Source organism: Phyllobates terribilis, unplaced genomic scaffold, assembly GCF_046119375.1.
Source record: "Phyllobates terribilis strain yellow unplaced genomic scaffold, ASM4611937v1 Scaffold_1__5_contigs__length_1240528914, whole genome shotgun sequence".
In the NCBI taxonomy this organism is placed as follows: domain Eukaryota; kingdom Metazoa; phylum Chordata; class Amphibia; order Anura; family Dendrobatidae; genus Phyllobates; species Phyllobates terribilis.
In genome coordinates, this window is record NW_027362761.1 from 476,760,616 (window position 1) to 476,777,760 (window position 17,145).

General features: G+C 44.2%; 1 protein-coding gene across 3 annotated transcripts in view; it reads left to right on the top strand.

Annotated features, from left to right (window-relative positions):
* Window positions 1–5,858: 5,858 nt before the first annotated feature.
* SSBP2 (single stranded DNA binding protein 2) overlaps window positions 5,859–17,145 on the top strand; it is a 234,193-nt gene continuing 222,906 nt past the window's right edge. Inside the window, exon 1 of one of the 3 annotated variants that reach the window (XM_073679180.1) lies at window positions 5,859–6,035. In XM_073679180.1, the coding sequence (XP_073535281.1) occupies window positions 5,980–6,035 (56 nt within the window). In that variant the 5' untranslated portion in view covers window positions 5,859–5,979. The remainder of the gene's footprint in view (window positions 6,036–17,145) is intronic. The other 2 variants (XM_073679188.1, XM_073679197.1) reach the window with 2 other exon arrangements.

Consider the following 17,145-nt stretch of genomic DNA (forward strand, 5'->3'; position numbering starts at 1 on the left):
GTACGGAAAGTATTCAGACCCCTTTAAATTTTCCACTCTTTGTTTCATTGCAGCCATTTGGTAAATTCTAAAAAGTTCATTTTTTTCTCAGTAAAGTACACTCTGCACCCCATCTTGACTGAAAAAAAAAATAGAAATGTGAAAATTTTTGCAAATTTATTAAAAGAGAAAAACTGAAATATCACATGGTGCTAAGTATTCAGACCCTTTGCTCAGACACTCATATTTAAGTCACATGCTGTCCATTTCCTTGTGATCCTCCTTGAGATGGTTCTACTCCTTCATTGGAGTCCAGCTGTGCTGCAATGAAACAAAGAGTGAAAAATTTAAAGGGGTCTGAATACTTTCTGTACCCACTGTAAGACCCAAAATTTAATAGCCACAGTACTTATGTTTGCTGATCTATCCACTCATAACCAAACTTATTCAATAAGGACAAGATATGATAACAGGTACCCCATTACGATAACAACAGAACATGTATGGTACGAGAGAGATGTCTGTCATTAAAAAGGATTCAATAGGATATGTAGGATGCATTTAACCCAAAAGGAACCAAATTCGGTAAATATTAGAAACACATAGAAGAAGGAATAAGATGCATAACACTGCACTTGTTCATTCTTTGTAGTGTTTTTAGTGATTTCTTAAGTCAGGTTCATGACGGAATCTGATTGAAAAGACGTGTGCACGTATCCTTAATGTGAACCCGCCACATTGAGCTGCTGAAGATTATAAACAAAGGAGGTAGCGCAGCAGTGGCCAATGCAGAATATTAGTATTTTCTACACTGCTGTCTTTTATACTTATGTGATTATATAACATTTTAACTTGTAGGTTATACTCTCGAAAAGAAAATGAAAAACCATTCAATAAAGAAATAAAGGCTACAGGCAAATTCTGAAGAGCAGACAGGTTTTAATGTGACTTACTACATCTTATATATTCTAGTCATGGCGCCTTCAGCTATAGAGAAAACTCCTTACAAGAAAGCGCTACGCCAACGGCATTTCAGACGAGAAATGCTTTACCTGCATTTTACGTGTTAATAAAAGAAAAACTGGTGACTTGGACATGAAATTCTCAAAGTGTCCATCACTTCTCTCCCCCACCTCTAATTTACCGGACCCCTATGTTACAGGCGCATACTATTGGGAGAAAGGATATAAAAACCAGTCAGGCTGAAATGGTAACAACAAAGCAAGGAAGCCAGGGGCCTGCTGAGATACTATCAGCTAAAGTCTCACTCCCACAGGGGTGGGGACCCTGGGGGGACTGGTAGGTGAAGACTAAACAAAACACAACAATCACAGTGTCAGATCACAGGGGTGTATTCAGATGTGGGCTGTGCAGATGGCCAATCTGATGGTGCGGATAGAATAGGCTACATTTAGGGTGTTGTGTGTTATAATATTAGATTGTTTTGCGATTACTTGTCACATTGCAGAATGTGATGTTTGTGTTTTAGAGGCCGCAGGGGTTAATTGGGAAGAAGGGGAGGGTCTGGAGAATAGCATGCTATGGTATGTTTGTAGACAGGATGGGTGTGAAGGCTTTTTGCTATAACTGCCCCCTCCCTAGGTATGTAATATAGGCAAACTTTATATTTGAGCAGAGATTCTGGCGTTTGTATTTATAAAGTCTCCCTTTCCCAGGCAGAGGCGCAGACAGTAGCTTGTTTCCTGTCCTTCCTTAACCCTTCTCTGCCTAGGACTAGAATAATCTCTCCGCACTCAGTCCTATAAAAGCCAGCATCTGAACTGACTGTGCACAAAGTGATTTTCTGCCTGTGTTCAAATAGTGGGACACATTTATAATAAAATGTCATTGTGGGTATGATATTACATCAGCAGTATCACGAGATAAGCACCAAATTCATAAAAATGAGCTATAGGTGTATATACATTTGCCAAGCACTCTATATTAAAGTATAACCTCTAAAGGAAGGAATGTCAGGGTGCAAAATAAATAAAATGCATCGGAGTAATTACATTCTGCAGAGCGGTCTTTTCTACCAATAACTAAAAATTCTGCTCTTATTCTAGTAACAGCGCCCTCTTGTTCACAGTCTGTGTCTTGTATTGCAGCTTATCCTGATTGTAGTGAATGTGGTTGAGCTCCTGAAGGAACACCGTGTATTTTTATTATGATTTTCATATGATCCTGCAAGAAAAATATTTTCGTCATCCACCATTACATACTGAACAGTATTACTTTTTTTTCAGGAAGGCTTGGGTACATATTGGTAAGGCATGTAAAATAATTCATGTAAAATAAAGTAATTCATGTAAAATAATCTCTGGAGGCAGATTCTCAGGAAGATCTATGTCCGGCCCATAGATCTTAACAGCTCATTTACATATTAAGAAAAATTGGATTTCTCTGGAATAAAGCATCAGTTTGCAGACATGAAGGTGTCATTTTATTCAGGTTCCTATGACCTGCATGCCCATATAGACGACTTAGGACGGTTGATCCTACTGACAGATTCCCTATAAGGCTATATTCAGATGGAGATTTGTGAAGGTGCTCAAATGATCCAATTGTGATGAGTTTTTTAAGGAGTTTTTATTTTCCTGACCCTTTTTTTTTTTTTAAGAAATGGATCCACGCCAAAAATATTTCTAAAAAAAAAAATCTGTCTGAGCATAGACTAAAGGTCCCGATACACAGTAAAAACTGGCTAAACACGTTGATTTCGGTGGCATTGTCAGTCCATGTATTGGGTATGGGTTTTGACTCTCCCCTACAGACGATGTCAGGGGAGAGAAGGATCCACCAGTTGGAATTTCAACAGCTTATCCTTTTGTTTGGCAGAAATATGGAGTCTGGCAGTGGCTCTTTCACAGAGAACAAAGGATCATTTGAGTTTGCAGAGCGTTCCTGTGTATGAGGGAGTCGGGGGAGATAGTTGTCAGCCAAACATTCGATCGTCCGTCAGCTATCTAATGTGTATGGGGACTTCAGCTAAATCTGTGTACGGCGTATGCCTGGTCTAATCTCAAACTGGATTGCTTACAGTAAAAAAGTTGACCCACTTATGTTTTTATATTGTGGACATTACACCATTAAACCAAAAATATTCAGCCATAATGGAATGCAAAAATTTGCAACCAGACCCAATAAAAATGTTGCACACATTGTACAATGCAGTTTTCGGTCAAATGTGACAGTAAGTATGACCAAACTTGTATTTCATGTCACTGTGCGCTTTATACCAGTATTATTGAGGCTCAGAGTTCAAAAGTTATCACCTGTTCATAGGATAGATAACTTGTAGATCAGTGAACATCCGTCAGTGCCCAGTTCTTGGAATCAGTTGGAATCCGCAGTGATCCACAAGTTATCCCCCATACTGAGGTAAATGATGGAAACAACCCTCTAACAGGTCCGTGTTGGTCGGTATTCTCTGGTCCTATCTCAACTCACAGAAGTGGAGTGACAAGTAAGGGTTAGTGTTGCTGCTTTTATATTTTTAAAACACTCTCAGCCCTTTGCCAAAAATTATTTTCCCTTGCTGGACAACCGATTAATCAACCACCAGTATAATGACATCTAAAAGTCCAACCTTAAAAAATAAGAAAATAAAAACAGCAGATTTGATAAAATAACACAATAAACTGGTTAGCTACATCAGTCTCATGCTGACCACCGGTAAACCAAGACCGATAGCTTCAGCTCTGGATCTCTGGGTGAAAGATGAGGTGGATATAGGTCACACTTGCCAACTTTAGGTAATTCTTGTCTGGGAAGTAGACAAAAATTTCCAACGTTCTCAGGCCATGCACCAATCACCTCCCAGTCATGTTTGTTTGGCTACAGGGGCTCCATCTGATGATTTAGCATTCCGGCATTCCTATAATGGGAGGCTTAGGCTGCTTTCACATGGCATGATTATCGTGAAAAAGTTTTCCTAGGAATACTCGTCACACGATAATCGTGCAGTGGTAACAGGCTACCGATCACCTAACAGATGAGAAATATTAAGTGTCCTCAGTGGTTGATACCTTTTTATGAATAACTGAAAAGATGGTAACAAATTGCAAGCTTTCGAGACTACTCAGGTCTCTTCATCAGGCTAGTACTGCCAAGTCCTCCCAAGATCTCCTTCTCTCCTCCACACTTATTCGTTCCTCACCCAATCGCCTCCAAGACTTCTCCCGAATATCCCCCATCCTCTGGAATTCTGTGCCCCAACACGTCCGATTATCCGCCACATTCGGATCCTTTAGACGGAACCTGAAAACTCATCTCTTCAAGAAAGCTTACAGTCATGACCACACTGCCTCCTCAACAACACCGGAGCTGCCGCAGCCCCCCAGCCTACTGTCTCCTTCCCCATTAGGGTCTGTGCATACGATCAGGAGCCGTCTGCGGCCCCGACACTGCAGAATAGCCACATGGCTTCTCCCTCATTATACAAAAGAGCGGCACCATATTTTTTTCACAAGCAGACTTTCCTCATTGATGATAATCTTTTGGGAAAGTCCACATGTGGACCCGCAAGATAAATTGACACGCTGTGGGTCTGAAAGACGCGCCGAATGTCCGTGGGTGATCCGCAGGTGCCCAGAGACGCATAGTGGACATAGGATCTCTAGAAATCCCATCCGCTATGCTGTAACATAACATAACACGTAGCATCAAACCCGCAGCGGCTCCTGATCGTGGGCACATACCCTCATCCTGTAGACTGTAAGCCTGACAGGGCCCCCTCCTTCCTGTACCTGTGTCTTTGGTATTTTGTTCATTGTAATTTCTTATCTGTATTTGGTATGTAACCCCTTCTCATGTACAGCTCCATGGAATCAATGGCGCTATATAAATAAATAATAATTCTGTCATATCTTTTGCTGGTTTTTCTTTCTTAAGCCTCCAAGAACTTACAGTGAAATGAAACCTCGCCAATCTTATGTTAATGCAGCCGGATAGATTTTTCATTACAGCCTAATACTAAAATTGTCTTTGTAGCCCATCGTAACCAATCACAGAGTGGCTTTCATTTTACCAGAGCGGTTTAAAAAATGAAAGCTGAGCTGTGATTGGTTGCTGTAGGGAGCAAAGCCTGTAGGTCTTGCAGCCAGTTTGGATAGATGGGGCTTCTTATCCACCCCAATGTAACGTGGTATTGTACGTACACAGCTCCGGATTACACTGGGGCGTATAAAACTAACCAATCACAGACTGGCTTTCATTCACTTTCAGAATGAAGCTGCGCTGTGATTGGTTGATACGGGTAACACAGACCGCGTCACAGATTGGCGCTAATCTGCCTTGTGTAGATGTGACACTGGCGGTTACAGAACAGCCGCCTATAAAAACGCGCCGTATTCCTATGTGCACAGCTCCTGGCAGCCGGGTACTTATAGCTATATATATATATATATATATATATATATATATATATATATATATATATATATATATATATATATATATATATATATGTGTGTGTATTAGGAGACTACATCACCGCAGACGCGGCTGTGGCGCCTCCACACACTGCAGCCCGGCTCGGCGGCAGCTCCGGCCCGTGTACTGCAGTTGTGGCTGCTGCTCCAGTCCGCACTTTCCTCCCGCCCTCCCGGCCCCCTCCTGTGAGCGCTCTCCCGGCAGCGGCGGGCGGGCAGCGCGTCATACGGAACAGCCAGTTGTTTAAAAATCCTTCTAGAACGGTTTCAAATCCCCCCTCCTCCCCCCCAGCTCCGAGGAAAGGAGAAGAAGAAGGAGGTGGAGGTGGAGGAGGAGGAGGCAGCGGCAGTCTGTGTGCGCCGCTCCGAGTCCGTCCTGCTGAGGAGGAGGAGGGAGGGAGGGGGAAGAGCATGTCTATCACACTGGTTGCCATGGCGAAGGGGCGGGGCCGGCCGCCGGGCGGGCCTATCAGGGTGGGCGCTGCTGGTGTAGCCATGGTGACGGGGTTGTTCCTGGGGAGGCTGTGATCGGTTGACAGGTGTGTGACAATCGGAGCTTTCTGCAAGCATGTACGCCAAAGGCAAGAGTAACAGCGTACCGTCCGACAGCCAGGCCAGGGAGAAGTAAGTGCGCTCACCCGGGGACGTGTGCGGGGACAGGGGGGACCGGCCGGGGCTTCCCAAACTTCTCCCTCCTGTGTGTGAGCACGGAGCGGTCACCGGTGCCGGGGAAAGTAAGTTTGGGGCAGAGGTGAGAGCCGGGAGTGTGCAGCCCGCCGCCAGCCTCCATCAGCCCCGTGCACACCCACACCTGGGCACCGGCCTCCGCTCACCTCCGCTCCTGGCCGCCGCTGGAAAACTTTTGTCGCAGGGGAAAAAGCTGAAATGATTGAATGTTGATGAAAAGCTGCGCTGTCCCCATAGTGAGTGTCCTTGCGCTCCGACACCGTGCGACATCTGCCCAGCATTGTCCTCAGAAGTTTCCCTGTGAGCCGTCCCCGGGCACAAGTCCCGTCCGTGCTGCAGTCCTGGAGCGGAGGCACATTACCTGCCCCATCCGGCTGCGACTTCTCCAAGTCTCCTGTACTCTGCACCTTCTTAAAGGGGCCGCGAGCGGAGCCTTGTACTGATGGCCGGAGATCAGCTGTCACTGTGAGGATGGCTGCTACCAGCGAGCAGTGGCTGGCACTCTGACATGATGCTGGGCACTTGGGTGCCTCTTCTCTCCATCTTCCCCTTCTGCCATGTGCTGCTGCTCCTCTGCCCAGTCTGGGGTCTTCCTGCAGAGACCTCTTGTCCTCCTGTAGTTCCTGACTTGTTCTGCTCAGTGATTCTGGGATCTTCCCCAGCCATTATATAATCCCAGGTCTCCTGTATGGGATATAGACCGCACATGCTGACTGTACCCAGTCCTGCCTGCTGACCTGTGCTCTGCTTCCTAGGCAGGAGTTGGCTACCTGGAAACCACCAGCAAGCTTGTTAATGACCCAGGACTCCTTGCCGAATATTTAGTAAATGTATGAAAGTGATGGCATATTTCTAGGATACTGTGTTATTTTATTATCAGTGGGACCCCTGCCGATTCTATGACCCCCTTCCAAGTCTGTCCTTGCACAGGACCACCTGCAGCACACCTCCATTCAAATGAATGGGTCCTGATGCAGTTACACCAGCTGAGCTACTAACTTTCTGATGGTTTCCAGTAAGTAAACTGTTATTGTTCATGTAACTACCAAGGGCAGCCATTGCCTGATATTCCAGTAATGGCTGGTCCAGGTGGTCTGGTCAGGTGGCCGGGGACACAGATCTGCAGTACCTTCATCCTCCTCGTCAGTTAGGACCTCATTGATGATACAGTAATCCCATATCTTAGCAATGTGCTATCACTTTAAGAGATGGGTATAGCCCTGATCAATGTCCTACCCTTCATCTTAGAGAATGGTTCTTCTCTCTCCCCTAACATTTCCTTGGGGATTACTTCTGCTGTCCTTTGTGTTGACATCTGATATGCGATGTGGCTGGAGGGGAGACCCCTGTTCTGCATTAGGTGTGTGTCTGAGTAGTGGATAATGTGTGAATACCCCTTTAATAATTATTTTATCCTCTTTCCTAACATAGTGGAGTTTTTCTATCCAAAATTGTAAAAAAATGAATTTAGAAGTAACAGTAGCTTGGCATTTTTGACTTTAGTTTTTGCAAAAGTGACACCCGGAAGTGCGGCCATTATTGCTTATCACTTTCCAATTTGCTTCTCAGCGACTGTTGGTAGAGCTGTTATTTTGTTATTGATGAAGCACACTGAGAAAATGATAGTCCGGGCCGTAGGGACTCTGTGTGCCGCCGTCCATGCACCACGCACGTGCCTCTGCCTTGTGAATGAGCCCATGAGAAAACAAACCTGTTCATTGTGGTTCCTGATGTGTCTTACAATTAATGGACTTCTATGTAATATGGTCTGTCACCCCCAAAACTCAATGTAAACTACTTCTACCGTCCTATAGGGGGCCAGTACTTGTACCTGCAGTGTAGATTATATTCCTAAGAAACGGAGGCTCCTCTGTGCACCTATGACAGGCCAGTGACTGAGTGCACAATGCTACCCCTCATCGACATCCTGCACAGATCCCCCTTAGCTTGATTGACAGCGCTCGCTATGGCTTGAAGCCCCAGCCCTGTACTGACACTGCTGGAGCTGAGTGCACCCAGTATTGGTGCAGGTGCGCTCTCATCCCTCTCTCCTGTCTGCAGCAATCACTTACTACTGTGTGATCCTGTGTGCCGCAGACAGGAGAAAGGGATGACCGCCTGCACTCATACTGTGGGTGAGGGTTTTATAGGGGCTACGTCCCCTGTCGGACTGTAGAGGTAGTATAAATTTAGTTTTGACAGTGAAGACTCCCTTTAATAAAAGTGGGTCCCCTGTTCTGGATCATCATCTGTTGGCCATAGCTAATAGTAGTTACAAAAGGTGGAGGCAGAACATCTATGCGTTACATGGCCGGCATGTGATGGGAGCTGTGCGAGGCTGGATTTCCCCTCTGAATTCTCAGTAGTGGTTGTCATCAGGGATTTAGGCTGGCAATAAACATTAAAGGGGTTATCCGGGACGTTGGGGTTTCTTTGCGATGGGTGTAAGAACTTGCTAACTACCTGCCTGTTCTGCCCTGTGACATCTCAGGCGGTGACTCCTGTTTCATTTTGCCTCATGTCGGCAGAGCAGCTTCTTCTCTTCTGCTGTTTTGTCCATGGGGGGGGTCACTCCCGATGTCATGTGATTGACAGCCGGCTCCTCGCTGCCTCACTTATCTCCCACCAGCAAAAGAACTGGGAGATTGAATTCCAGCCGCCTGATCCATATGTCCCCCAATATCTGTAAGGTTGAGTTGGCGGACCCCATACACAGTAGATGATTGGCCCATTTCCCTCCCCACCCCTCCCCAATATCGGCGGGTTCTTCTGACTTTTAGTCTTACAAAAAGTGATTTGTATAAAGCAAGCTTTTATTTGCGGACAACTCCTAGATGATTCTTTTTATATGCTTGAGTTATTCTTCTATTATTTTTATTATTAGATTATTTTAATAATGACTTTTTTGTTTGTTTGAGCCCAAATGGAGATATTACAGGCTATGGTTAATTGTCTTGGAACATTATCGTTGTTTTGGTTCTTTACCTGTCTGTAATATATATTTTTAGTATATGTTCATCTCCACTGCTCTGTATATAGTACATCACTGTATCTTCCATGAGAGACATATATTATATATAATCTTATTTTTTCCCCTTCTCTCCAGCAGTGCTGATTAAATCTTTTAGTTTACAGCACAATTTGTAGTTGCACGTGGAGCAATTTGTCACTTGTCACAATGAGCTGATCCAGGGCTTGATCACAGTTTGTGCACATCAGATAGATCTAATATGGGTCCCTTCAATTGGCATTGCTTTACTATTACAGCATATGGAGCGAAGAAAAAAATATCACAAAAAACCCAAAACCCATACGCTCTACAGAGCATCTTGGAGACGGCACTAAATACAACCTAGAATAAACAATTGGTGAAGTTTTTATTATTATTTTATTGCTTTGGATTACTTGCAGTCTGATCTGACTTGAATTAACAGAAAACTGTTCGGTATATAATAAACATACGTTACACTTTTTTTTATTACAAAGATGTGAAGCTGAAGATTAAAAATTCTGAAATTTAAATATTGAGCCTTTCCATGTATGTGTTCTGGAGGAAACTATTGTTCTTGTAAATTGTCAAAACTACTGCAGTCTTTTTAAGGCGGCCGTAAATGAGATTGAAGTTGGTTACTGGTGGATCGACCACTGAACAAGTGATCATCTAGTGAGTGTTTCATCTTCTGACGCCGCCGTGCACGTTGTGGCCCATATTGGCCGTTACCACCGCTCGCACATGTTCATTACACCGGACAAAGAATGGACGATCTTTCTTGGACGTTTTGAACATGTCTGACTTCTTTGCATCAGGTGACGTGCTGTCATCGGTCGGCTAGGATGGCCGCTTGTTGTAAAAGGGTTATTCCCATCTCAGCCTCAGTGTCCAGCGGCCGGTGCTTGGGTTGTTATTCCTATCTTAGCCATAAAGGGCTGAGATGGGATTAAATATTAAGTTTCACCTGATAATTGATTGTTTTGGTTGAAATTGTCCTATTTTGAACTACTTTAGACTGATGTGTATGGCCACCCTAAGGCTACTTTCCCACAATGAGCTTTTGGTGCGTTTTTGACTCTGCATCTTACAGCTCCAGCAAAGTGGATGGGATTTATAGAGATCTCCTGCCCGCTGTGCTTTTTATTTACTCAGTGTAAACTGACCTGTGGTGTGTGATTCAGATTTATTTATTTTAATCACTTACAGTTAGGTCCATATATATTTGGACAGAGACAACATTTTTCTAATTTTGGTTCTAGACATTACCACAATGAATTTTAAACAAAACAATTCAGATGCAGTTGAAGTTCAGACTTTCAGCTTTCATTTGAGGGTATCCACGTTAAATTTGGATGAAGGGTTTAGAAGTTTCAGCTCCTTAACATGTGCCACCCTGTTTTTAAAGGGACCAAAAGTAATTGGACAGATTAAATAATTGTAAATAAAATGTTCATTTCTAGTACTTGGTTGAAAACTCTTTGTTGGCAATGACTGCCTGAAGTCTTGAACTCATGGACATCACCAGACGCTGTGTTTCCTCCTTTTTGATGCTTCACTGCGGTGGTTTTTAGTTGCTGTTTGTTTGTGGGCCTTTCTGTCTGAAGTTTAGTCTTTAACAAGTGAAATGCATGCTCAATTGGGTTGAGATCAGGTGACTGACTTGGCCATTCAGGAATATTCCACTTCTTTGCTTTAATAAACTCCTGGGTTGCTTTGGCTTTATGTTTTGGGTCATTGTCCATCTGTAGTATGAAACGACGACCAATCAGTTTGGCTGGATCTGAGCACACAGTATGGCTCTGAATACATCAGAATTCATTCGGCTGCTTCTGTCCTGTGTCACATCATCAATAAACACTAGTGACCCAGTGCCACTGGCAGCCATGCATGCCCAAGCCATCACACTGCCTCCGCCGTGTTTTACAGATGATGTGGTATGCTTTGGATCATGAGCTGTACCACGCCTTTGCCATACTTTTCTCTTTCCATCATTCTGCTAGAGGTTGATCTTGGTTTCATCTGTCCAAAGAATGTTCTTCCAGAACTGTGCTGGCTTTTTTAGATGTTTTTTAGCAAAGTCCAGTCTAGCCTTTTTATTCTTGATGCTTATGAGTGGCTTGCACCGTGCAGTGAACCCTCTGTATTTACTTTCATGCAGTCTTCTCTTTATGGTAGATTTGGATTTTGATACGCCTACCTCCTGGAGAGTGTTGTTCACTTGGTTGGCTGTTGTTAAGGGGTTTCTCTTCACCATGGAGATTATTCTGCGATCATCCGCCACTGTTGTCTTCCGTGGGCACCCAGGTCTTTTTGCATTGATGAGTTCACCAGTGCTTTCTTTCTTTCTCAGGATGTACCAAACTGTAGATTTTGTCACTCCTAATATTGTAGCAATTTCTCGGATGGGTTTTTTCTGTTTTTGCAGCTTAATGATGGCTTGTTTCACCTGCATGGAGAGCTCCTTTGACCGTATGTTTACTTCACAGCAAAACCTTCCAATACAAGCACCACACCTCAAATCAACTCCAGGCCTTTTATCTGATTAATTGAGAATGACATAACAAAGGGATTGCCCACACCTGTCCATGAAATAGCCTTGGAGTCAATTGTCCAATTACTTTGGGTCCTTTAAAAACAGGGTGGCACATGTTAAGGAGCTGAAACTCCTAAACCCTTCATCCAATTTTAATGTGGATACCCTCAAATGAAAGCTGAAAGTCTGAACTTCAACTGCATCTGAATTGTTTTATTTAAAATTCATTGTGGTAATGTCTAGAACCAAAATTAGAAAAATGTTGTCTCTGTCCAAATATATATGGACCTAACTGTATATAGCGCCATTAATTCCGCAGCGCTTTACAGACATTATCATCGCTGTCCCCATTGGGGCTCACAATCTACATTCCCTATCAGTATGCGTCCGGAGTGTGGGAGGAAACCGGAAAACCCGGAGGAAACCCACACAATCACGGGGAGAACATACAAACTCCTTGCAGATGTTGTCCTTGGTCGGATTTGAATATAGGACCCTAGTGCTGCAAAGCTACAGTGCTAACCACTGAGCCACCGTGCTGCTAGCCACTGAGCCACACGCATCTGCAACATTTCAATTTCTCTTGTGGGTCCGCTGAGTTTCCTATTTAAATTTTCCCCATAGATTTGCATTAGATGTGGAAAATCTGCAGGTAAAAAAGCGCATTCATTTTTAATACACTTTCACGGTGGGAACCCATAAAAAATAAAGCGCATGTAATCCACACCACGTATCAATAACGTTTTGTCAAAGCCAAATATCAGGAAGTATCAAAAACAAAGCCGCTTTATATAAAGCATGATACACCAAGAAACTGCAGCATCAAAAATACGATAAAAATGTATGTTAAAAACTGCACACAAAAACGCTATTAACCCAATTTATGTAATAGGTGCCGAAATTCTGCAGCATCAGTATCTCATTGTGGGAACACAGCCTATGGCCACAGTCACACGTTCAGTATCTGGTCAGTATTTACATCAGTATCTATAAGCCGAAACCAGACGAGGAGCAATCAGAGAAAATGTATAATAGAAACAAGTCACCAATCCTGTATTTATCACCCACTCCTGAGAAAAAATACTGACCAAATACTGATAGTGGGGCCGTGGCCTAATAGAAACACGTTTCCAATTCTGTTGGTTGTATGTACTGCTGTAAAATACTGACTAAGGCCTCTTTCACACGTCCGTGTGTCCGGTACGTCTGGTGACCGTTTCCACACATACCGGAGACACTGACACATGCAGACGCATTCAAATCTATGTGTCTGCGCACTTGTCAGTGTGTTTCCACGGACCGTGTGTCCGTGCCCTCCACATTCTGACATGTCCATTTTTCTGCAGAGACACGGTCTGTAAAATGTCTCGCTACTGGTGCTGATCGCAGCGCCGGCAGGGAACCGTGATGAGGGCAGCGTTTCGCACCCAGCGCTTGGGAACAGTGCTAACTGTACCGCTGATTCCCAGGCGTCGGTACGTGTGATCCTGATGCAGCAGACGGTTGCCACATGTGTGACACACATGGGACACGGATATTTCCAGTACGCACATGTGAAACCAGCCTAAATACTGAACGTGTGAACGTGGCCTTAAAGAGAACCTGACGGAAGATTAATGCTGCACGAGCCGCGAGCAGCATACTCCAGACGCTGGCTGCATTATTGCAGACCTGTATAAAACATTCAACTGCTGCTATGTTTCAGACAAAACATACTTTCAAAAGAGACAAAGTGGGGTCTTTTTATAATTTTGTGCAAAATCAAAAATGGTTTTATCTTTGGCCTTAGGTATTTTTATGATTTTTTAGCACAGGAAGTTGCATGTTTCACAAAATATCTAGCGTTCATATAATTGCTCTAGAGGGGGTGCTGGAGTACATTTGTAATACATTTTCCAACTTTTTGTAGTGTGAATTGGACTTGGTGGTCCTGTGACATCAGATAGAGAATCCTGGATGTGCCAAATAAATATAATTATTTTCGCCCTTCACTGCTGCTATTAGAATCACCGGTTCCCTATCGGATCCTCGGCTGTGCCGCACTAAGCATGGGCAGACCCCTGATATTTGTAGTACTCCTTGTGTGTTGTACTGATGCGGCTGTAACGCCTTGTATTCCTGTATTTGCCAAGTCTGCCCCTTGTCCACAGGACCGCGCCATTCATCCCAGGGCTGTGGAGTCAGAGTCGATGTCCATTTTGATGGAGTCGGAGTCAGTATAAAGTGGACCGACTCCAACTCCTAAAATATACACTGCTCAAAAAAATAAAGGGAACACTTTTTAAACAACAGAATGTAACTCCAAGTAAATCAAACTTCTGTGAAATCAAACTGTCCACTTAGGAAGCAACACTGATTGACAATCAATTTCACATGCTGTTTTGCAAATGGAATTGACAATAGATGGAAATTATTGCCAATTATCAAGACACCCTCAATAAAGGAGTGGTCCTGCAGATGGGGACCACAGACCACATCTCAGTACCAATGCTTTCTGGCTGATGTTTTGGTCACTTTTGAATGTTGGTTGTGCTTTCACACTCGTGGTAGCATGAGACGGACTCTACAACCCACGGAAGTTGCTCAGGTAGTGCAGCTCATCCAGGATGGCACATTAATGTGAGCTGTGGCAAGAAGGTTTGCTGTGTCTGTCAGCGTAGTGTCCAGAGGCTGGAGGCGCTACCAGGAGACGTGGAGGGGGCCGTAGGAGGGCAACAACCCAGCAACAGGACCGCTACCTCCGCCTTTGTGCAAGGAGGAACAGGAGGAGCACTGCCAGAGCCCTGAAAAATAACCTCCAGCAGGCCACAAATGTGCATGTGTCTGCACAAACGATTAGAAACTGACTCCATGAGGGTGGTATGAGGGCCCGACGTCCACAGATGGGGGTTGTGCTCACAGCCCAACACCATGCAGGACGCTTGGCATTTGCCACAGAACACCAGGATTGGCAAAGTCGCCACTGGAGCCCTGTGCTATTCACAGATGAAAGCAGGTTCACACTGAGCACATGTGACAGACGTGACAGAGTCTGGATACGCCGAGGGGAGCGATCTGCTGCCTGCAACATCCTTCAGCATGACCGATTTGGCAGTGGGTCAGTAATGGTGTGGGGTGGCATTTCTTTGGAGGGCCGCACAGACCTCCATGTGCTCACCAGAGGTAGCCTGACTGCCTTTAGGTACCGAGATGAGATCCTCCGACCCCTTGTGAGACCATATGCTGGTGCGGTTGGCCCTGGGTTTCTCCTAATGCGGGACAATGCCAGATCTCATGTGGCTGGAGTGTGTCAGCAGTTCCTACAAGATGAAGGCATTGAAGCTATGGACTGGCCCGCCCTTTCCCCAGACCTGAATCCAATTGAGCACATCTGGGACATCATGTCTCGCTCCATCCATCACGTTGCACCACAGACTGTCCAGGAGTTGGCGGATGCTTTAGTCCAGGTCTGGGAGGAGATCCCACAGGAGACCCTCTGCAACCTCATCAGGAGCATGTCCAGGCGTTGTAGGGAGGTCATACAGGCACTTGGAGGCCACACACAATACTGAGACTCATTTTGACTTGTTTTAAGGACATTACATCAAAGTTGCATCAGCCTATAGTGTGTTTTTCCACTTTAATTTTGGCGGTGACTCCAAATCCAGGCCTCCATTGGGTAATAAATCTGATTTCCATTGATGATTTTTGTGTGATTTTGTTGTCAGCACATTCAACTTTGTACAGAACAAAGTATTCAATGAGAATATTTCATTTATTTAGATTTAGGATGTGTTATTTGAGTGTTCCCTTTATTTTTTGAGCAGTGTATAATAAATTGGGTACAGTAATTCAATGCAGTTTGTGGGGAATATTTTTTTCATAAGAATTTGGGAAAGTTATGAAATGTCCTATAAATGTCTGTCCTATTCCTGATCTAAGGGTCTAGACTTTTAGCTGAGATTAATCTGTGCTACAGCAAATTTATCACTTAAACATGAGCCATGTATGAGGGAGTCGGTGTCATGGAAATGTCGGAGTCGGAGATTTGGCTTACCGACTCCACAGCCCTGATTCATCATGCACTTGGGCTGTGCATTGCATCACTTGAATGCGAGCGCTTCCTTCACATTGATTCTAGATAGTGTTCTCTGCAGAATTACCACATGTGATCATAAATCTTTCCCGCATGTAGGTAAGACTTCAAGTGGTACAAATGGTGACAGTAGTAATGGAGAGGACGGTGATAAAATGACCATTAAAAGGCGAGACATTGTTCTCAACTCTTTACTACCTGCCCAGATAGCTCCTGAGCAGAAATCTCCCAACACACAGCGAGGTACAGCAGGATGGAGGGTCTGTAACCATGCCACCTCTTACTGAGGCTTATTTCCTCTGTGAGCCCCTCATACACAATAGCTGAATATTCGGCCGACATCTCCTGACTCTTCCATAACCGCCTCCTCTGGTGGCGGCCGTCGTCACTGAGAACAAAAGGTTTGCCAGGCTGAATCAGGACATGCCAAATCCTTATCTCCCCCGACATCATCTGTCAGGGACCTCCACAAGCATTAGCCAGTTGGCCGAAATATTGGCGGGTTCGGCCATCGTTAGGTTTATATGTATGTGTGGCTATTGCCTGCAAAGAAGGTTAAAAATTTGGAAAGATGAAATGGAAAATAATGCAACGACATGTGGAAATGCGTAGTAAGGAGTGAAATGCGACATGGTTTTCAAGAGAAATCCTCTTCAGGGATCAGGTTTATTTTTTTTACCAGGTTATCAGACCTGACAAGGTTTTTTTTTTTTTTCTTTTTGATTTGACATTATCAAGTTTGAGGCTGATTTTACGAGAGGTGTTCAGTACCTCCACATATATCCGATAGAAATCATTAACAAGCACATTCATAGAGTATTTGTGCTGTTTTTACTTCTGATTTCTGGAGAGGATCCACATCACAATTCTGTGTGAACGTACCCTAGGGACCGACCCGATCCGGATATAAGGAGCGATAGCTCGATCTCTAGGGTGGTCTGTTGTTCCTGTGCTTACTCCAAAGGGTTCATTCACACGACCGTATGTTTGGTCCAAGTGCTGTCTGTAAAGCAAAAAAAATGGACTTCACCTGGACCAATATTATTCAATGAGGCAGTGCAGATGAGCGTTGTTTTTTTTCCTGAACGAATCTGCTTGGGGAAAAAAATGGCAGCATGGACTCTTTTCTTTTGGAAATTGGATGAAACTCGCCCATTCAAGTCTATACGTGCGCAAAAAAACCAGATGCCATATGGAGCCACAGTACAGAATTCGATTCTTACTAATACATTGCACTTCTGGAGCATAGGAAACTGTAAATGGTCCTGACAAGTATTAATAATCTGCTGCTGCTTTCTGCATGACGCTCTGACTGGTTTTTATTTTTTTTATACGTTCGTGTGAACCCGACCCAACAGAAATCTGCTCTTTGTACACTGACGTTCTGGTAAAGCTATCTAAGCCCATGAAGGTTATGTACTGTACAAAATTATAGCAGGCAGAGCTC